Source organism: Lipotes vexillifer, unplaced genomic scaffold (assembly GCF_000442215.2).
Source record: "Lipotes vexillifer unplaced genomic scaffold, Lipotes_vexillifer_v1.1 scaffold213, whole genome shotgun sequence".
Classification (NCBI taxonomy): Eukaryota; Metazoa; Chordata; class Mammalia; order Artiodactyla; family Lipotidae; genus Lipotes; species Lipotes vexillifer.
The window spans coordinates 372,535-379,640 of record NW_006780610.1 but is presented as its reverse complement, the minus strand read 5'-3'; the positions used below and the strand labels follow the sequence as shown (position 1 = coordinate 379,640).

The 7,106-nt window shown below is 50.8% G+C and overlaps 1 protein-coding gene across 1 annotated transcript in view; it reads right to left on the bottom strand.

Moving 5' to 3' along the window:
* HIVEP3 (HIVEP zinc finger 3) overlaps positions 1–7,106 on the bottom strand; it is a 57,684-nt gene that overhangs the window by 45,963 nt on the left and 4,615 nt on the right. Inside the window, exons 2-3 of the mRNA XM_007453856.1 lie at positions 6,055–7,095; positions 2,073–2,218 (exon numbers count right to left, since the gene is read on the bottom strand). Of these exons, the coding sequence (XP_007453918.1) occupies positions 2,073–2,218; positions 6,055–7,095 (1,187 nt within the window). The remainder of the gene's footprint in view (positions 1–2,072; positions 2,219–6,054; positions 7,096–7,106) is intronic.

The window sequence follows — 7,106 nt, the reverse complement described above, 5'->3', positions numbered from 1 at the left end:
CGCTCTTCGCAGCTGACAGACAGAGTGAGGTTATCCTGGAGGGGATAAAAGCGATGGACACAATAGTGAAAAAATGCTCCGATGCCTATTTGTCAGCACCATGAACTGCAGCCTTTACACGGGGCAGCAACAGGATCCCCTGACAATCCACAAAGTATGTAATTATCCCTTTCTACAGATGGGAAGCAGAGCTGGAGAGGTGAGGGGATTGTCTTGAGTGGAACAGGTAAGTGGGAGAGCTGCTCGGGGGCAGGGATGCTGGACCTGGGAAGAGAGGGAGATTCTGAACAGAGCAGGTAGGATTAAGTGATGACCTGGGTGGGAATGGTGGGGGTAGGTTACAGTGAGGACCCCTGCCTAGGCTGTAGGAAGAGGAGAAGGGGACTCAGGTGTGGCCTTCACCTTTCAGCTGAAGGGAGACCGTGTGGCAGAGACTCCGGTGGCTGAAGCTGTGAACTAACTGCGGTGGGGAGAGGCTCCCGCCAGCTGCCCTTTCGGGGCTCAGGCTTCCCGGGGTGGGGAAAGAGGGCAGCACGGAGCCACCTGGAACCAGATCTCCAGCCTGGGGACAGTTGCCTCTCAGGGCAGAAGCAAACCCCCTCCTTCACGGCCGCTAACACTCAGCCACCCCCTGGGGCCCCACAGATGGTCCTTGAAACTGCTGGGAGAAGACTGTGACCGGTGCACCAACCCCAGGATGAAGTCTTATGTGGCCTGTGGAGGACCCCAATGATGTGAGAACACAGAGACACACGGGGGCGCTCTAACCAAGTAGCAGAAGAGGATACCCGTCAGTCCCCAGATGGAAAGAGGGTAAATATTTCGAAAAACCTCTGGTCTAGTGTTTCAGTGGAGCAGTTACTGGAACTCTGAAAAGGATATTTCTCCCCCCGGGGGTCGTGTCCCTGCCACTGCAGGATGTCTGCCCTCCCTGACACCCTCCCTGTCACTATGACAACCCAAACCCCCAAGTTCAGTTTCCAAACACTCCCTCTCCTGAGAGCCCCTGCTGGTCAGTGCCACCGGAGGATGCCCACTGGTGGCCTTGGGGAGCTGGGTAGTGTCTGCTCTCCCAGCGCTACAGAGGAATCCAGCACCTCCCACTTTGACCTTGTGAGTTAGGCACCTGCAGGTGCTGGAGGATCGTAGGTCCCATAACATTCCGTGTTGGCTGCGGCTCGTGGGGACCATCCTCCTTCGGAGGTAGGTTTTCCTCCGTGCTGTTATCCCTCAGGACTGGGTAGGACGAAGGCTGCATTGATCACACTGGGGACACAGACACAGGACCCTGAGACAGACACCACGGGACCTGCGTACAGACACCCATGTCCCAAGGAGCACACACGTGGTCACAAAGAACACAGCTTGCACAACACTTCCACAAAGCAGGTCTGAAACCAGGCAGCCTGCTGGAGCCCGGGGAGCCCCACAGTTGAGCCTTCTGAGATGTTTCTATCATTAGGTTTACAAAGACAAAGCACCAACGGTGAAAAAGCAGGGGTATTATTCTAAATATTTACCAACCAATGAATCCTGGACTCCAGCCAGTCAGAACAGAGACCGGTGTACACAGCTGGTATGTGCAGTGCGCTATCAGCCCTGTAAACAGCCTGGTCAGCAGAGCCCGAGTCCCCCTGTGGGACACCAGGCCTGCCATGGTGGCTGCTTAGGCAGGACAGAGGTGACTTTTGGGGAACATACACCAAGGTTAACAGCAGTCCAGACAGGACCTGGGAGAATCACTATCAATCCCAATGCGGGGTCTAGGAACCCAGCCAGCATGTGAGGAAAGAGGGGCTGGGGGAAGACCCAGGCGGCTCCAGTCCCCAGCACATACCTGGCATACCCCACCCCCAACCAAGGAGCCCGCATTCCTTAACAGAGGTGGTCAACGAGTCGCACAAAGATGGCACCTCCTGGAAGGCCGGAAGCCCAGGGCTCCTGTGGGCACAGCCCTGCCCGTTGAGATGCTCACCACCTCTGAACGCAGATGACACCACCCCCAGCCCTCGGGCGGGCGCGAGCTCTTACTGCATGGAGAGCAGACATTGCAAACCAAAGGTGATTCTTACCCTCCTTCGAAGATTTTGATCCTCGCCGGCTCCCCTCTCTTGGAGGCAGGAGCGTCCTCCTCCGGCTTCCCTCGCCTCTCCTCTTCCTTCTCCACTCCAGCTATCTCTTTCTGGCCTTCCGGGGGAACCAGCGAAGGGAGGCGAACCTGGCCCACCGCAGGAACGACAAAATCATGGCTGGTTAACGGGTGGTCATGGAATGATGCCTTCGATGGCATCGCACACCGACGCTTCATCCTCCCTCTACCCAGTGAAGAGGTGCTCTTAGCCCCACTTTACAGAAGGAGGGAAACGGATCCTCTGAGAGGTGAAGTCAGAACTGGGACTCTGACCAGGTCTTTTTCAGGGGAAGACCAGGCCTTCCCATGAGAGCTGCGTTTGCTCTCTTTTTCACACTAGTCTAGGGGCTTCTGGGGTCAGGTCCTCATCTTGGTCTCGCCTCAGAGAAGGCATCTGAGGAATGCTGAATACATAAATGAGGGCTCCACCTTTGGAGAGTAACCAGCCCAATTCTCTTTTATAGATGAGAAAGTCAAGGTCACACAGCAAGTTAAGGGCATTGCTGGGAGCAGAACGCAGGTCTCCTGAAGGTCCTGACCAATAGCACCCCCCAGTCTCCCGCCCCCGAGCCGGACACAGAGAAGCTGTGCCGCCCACTGACGGGCATGGGCCTGGCGGGCGTGCGTCTCAGGGAAGCTGTTCTCTTCAAGAGATAAGGGCCTCGGTGGTGAGAGCTGGCTGGATAACATGTCCCCTAGATCCTCTGATGGTGGCAGGGGTGGGCGCACCCTTTAATAGGGAGCAGCGATGCTGGGCTGGGGGCTGGGGCCAGCAGTGAGATCCTTATCCTACTTCATGCCACTGTCATTAAGGTCACGAGGAACTGCACTGTTGACAGCCCACAGGAGGAGCAACCCCGTCTCCCGGTGCTGGGACAATCTAAGGACAGAAGTCCCTGTGCCAGTCACCACACCTGCCCCTACAAGGATGGGCTGGGGCTGGGCAGAAAGGTAGCTGGTTGGGAATCAGGGAATCTGAGTTCTAGCACCACATAGGCCACCGCATGCTGAGCCACGCTTGGGTGAGTTAGCTCACCTCTTTGGGCCTCAGAGTCTGAGGGGATTTTAGACCATCTTGGAGATTCATTCCAGGGTCACCTTCTATGACTCAGTGACCCCCCCGCCACCCCCCAAAAAATCTCTCCAGAATTGGAGATGGGGAGTGGAAACCAAGTGAGGCTATGGACTGCTGCTCTGGCAGAAGGCAGGTGATTTTATGCAATACCCAGGGATTTCCAGATTTTCACTTCCATCTCAGCCTGCCATCTGGGCCACCCATGGAAGGACCAAGAGGCCTCCCCCAGGCTGATGAATGACTTCTGTCTCACAACCAGCTGTGATGTCAGGGCCAAGCTAGAGGAGGCTGGTTTTGGTGGCAGGAGCCACTCTACCAGGAAACACTGTTGGAACTGAGCAGGGGACTAGGGATCCACTTTAGCTTTTAATGATAATAATGTGAATAACTGCAGATAATGACGATCAAGTGCCAATGCGCCAACCACTGTTCTAAATACACTTTGCACATTTTAACTCATTTAATTACCTCTACAGTCTTATGAGCCAAGTATTATTATTGTCTCTATTTTATAGATGAGGAAACCAAGGTGCAGAGAGGTTAAGTAATTGGCCCAAGGTCAATTAGTAAGTGAGATAGTGGGATTCAAATTCGGGCAACTTGGCACTGAAGCCCTTGCTCTTAATCTCTTTGCAATAGTGCACGTGGTTGTCAAAATGATTCCCAAAGAGAAAAAAGGAAGGAGAAACCTGGGGGATGAAATCTGGCTGCAAAGTGAACTCTTGTATAAGCTTGGGATTCTCCAGGGCTTAAAATGGAAAAAGAATGTATGTGACCAAACTCAAACCTGATTGGGTGGCCTAGACCTGCACAAAGATGGTTAGGAAGAGCTTTGAAATGCTGATATAGCCCAAAGGGCCTTTTCAGAGCTACTAACAGGGAATGGAAGCTATGGGATGACAAATGTCAGCTCAGTATAATAGGGAACTTTCTTAAAGCACTGTCCCAAGATGGGCTGGGTTGTACTAAGAGGTGGTGAGCGCCCAGTCACTGGAGATATGCAAGCAGAGACCAGAGAGAGGTGTAATTATAGAAAGGCATCAATCAGTGGGCCATGCAGTTACATTAACGGACCAGACTGGTGAGCTTCTGGTAGGAAACATGCCAGTGAATCAAATGGAATATTCCAGGAAAAAAGTGTGCATGGTTCAGCTCATTTTAGGAAAGCAGCATTTTGAACAAATGATTGTCAAACCCAGTTAAGCCAAATTAACTCTTTGTTTTTCTTAAACCACCTTTCAGTGTTCAATCATTAAAACACAGGAGCAGTCCTGAGCACCCAAAAGAACTTTGGAGTGAGATCTAGTTTTGAATCCAGGACATTTACTGTGTGTGGGGCCTTGTGCAAGTTACCTGACTTCTTTATGCTTTTGTCTCTTTATCAATCACACTGTGATATAGAACCCTGTCAAGGTGGCTGTGAGGATAAAAGTAACACTGAGCACAGTACCTGGTACACAGTAAGTGCACTATAAGTTCTAAGTGTGAATATAATTACAACAGCTTCTTGGGAGTAGCCATAGCCAGTAAGAGACACTGGAGAGAAAATCAGTCATGGTGTTTATGACGAAAGCGGAAACCTCATTTAAGGATGTTGTAGACTGACAAGGATATTTAGAGAATAGATTTGGGAAACAGTTTGGTGAAGAATATCCAGTAGAGCTAAGGACAAATTCAATGCACAAAAGTCACTCAATAAAAGAGCAGGATACAAATATAGGAGAAGTTATCGAACATAGTTTTGTTCATTTATCTACAATAGGAATTTAGGGGACTTATTTGGTCAAAGAATCTGAAGACACACTAATGAACACCTCTAAACTTGCAGTCACTTTTAAGGTTTTCTTTCCTCAAATAATTGAAAGAAGAAAAATAGACTCTGTGGAGTCAGACAGGTTTGGGTTCAAATTCTGGGTTTGCCAAATATTTGCCCTGTGACCTGGACCTCTCTCACCCTCTGACCCTCAGTTCCCTCATCTACAGAATGAAGATGATACTGCTACCTCACAGGTAGAGATGAGTATCAACTGGATTCAAGGGCACAGAGCAACGCCTGGCACAGTGAGGCTACTCAACCAATAAGACCAACTGTTATTCCACAAATATCAAGTCAGCATAGCACATCATGGCCTAAATCCTTATGCTGGCCTTGTCAGGATATGGAGGTGTCACTGGTCTGAAGCAAACTTGGAATTATGAAATGTCAACCTTCCTGAACTTGCAGGGATCAGTTCACTTTATGCCTCCTGATGCAGCCTCAAGTCAGAGGCAATGGAGTAAACATGAGCCCTTGGTCGGGGCTGTGAGCTACCACCAGCGTAGATGAGTCAAGCTGTGACATTGCCACCTACTGGTAAAGAGGGATACTGCAGCCAAGCTCTATTTGCTCTCCTACTCACAGAAAAGAAAGAAGGGATATTTCAGGAGTCATTTGCGTCAAATTCTAGACTCTCTGACAGTGGGAAGATTTCAAGTGGCACCAGAGAACAGAAATAGTAGATGTGAAGAATAGGAAAAGACTAACCAGATAAGGGAGAAATGTATGTTGGAGTGGCAGTTTTCCATCTGTCTTTTGGCTGAGATTGTGTCTTTGATTTTTCAATAGAAGCTAATGGGAAAGTGGATCACTTTAAAGCTCACTTTATTGAAATGTATCTAGTCCAATGGTATGAGGGACACTGACAAAGAAACCCAATAAATAAGGTGATCAGTCACAGCTGACAGAGAGGAAATCTGCCCACTCAGTTGGCTCTCGTTTTGCAAATGGAACGTGAGGAGAATGTGGCTTTAAAAGCTCAGCAAAGACTTTTAAAATCAGTGGGGAGAAGAAAAACAAGGCTGAACTCACCTCTGTCATGCGGGGCTTGCGGGAGCTGGATGGCACAAGCCTTCCTGTCTCAGGATGCGGAGCTGTGGCCATGGTGTATGTCTCTTTGCTCACCTTCTGCTTAGACCTCAGGAGGGACAAAGCAGCTTTAGTGGAAACCCCCGGAAGGTTGGGGTTGTACAAACTTATGCACCAACCAGCGTAAACAGAGGACCTCCTATCTGCATGCTGGATGTGATTTGGCTTAATGTAGTTTAAATAGCACCAACTGACATTAGTGGTCGTGTGGAGGCTGGGGAACTGCAGTACCTTCTTTGAGTCCGTACCTTCTTGCAACTTGGCTGGCCTGGGGGACGTTTCTGACAGAGGCTGTGAGCTGAGAGGTGCCAGTGGAGGGAGGTCAGGTTGTTCCTTGGAATCTTCTTTCTTCACACTCAGTGGGAGCAACCCTCTTCGGTGAGGTTTACCAGACGGCTGGGCATATTCCTTCATAGCCTCTGAGCCCGGGGTTGTCACACGGGGCAATGAGGGCTGAGGAAGGGGAGGAATTTCCTTTGGGTCGGATGGATCTGAGGACAGGCTGGACAGTGTTTCTACTTCCCTCCTGCCCTGGCCCTGGCTGCCCAAGTGGGACTTCTCTAGTCTCCTGCTATCCTCGGTGCTGCTAAGCACCACACTGCACGGTTTCACCAGCTCGAGTTTTTCATCTGCCTTGGAAGCCTCCTCTTCCTTTACTCTTTTTTGCTGCTGGGTTTCCATGGTAAGTTCAAGGCTGCCAGCTGGTGAAAGGACACGTTTGCTTCCCCCCACTGTTGATGAACTCCCCTCCAGGCTCAAGACACTCTCTGATGACAGGGAAGTGCCTTTTCTTTCAGGTAATGTCACAGGCACTCTCAGGTATGGAGTCGGGAAACCTCTGCTTTGCTCTTCGCTTACCCCAGCCGGTCTGGGCCCAACCTCGTACACATCTGCCGCACACACAGTCGTCTCCTTGCATGAGGGCTCCTCAAACTTGGGAGGAGCCACAGTTGCTGAGCTGCCCTGGGACTGGGTGACCAGGATCTGGGAAAGAG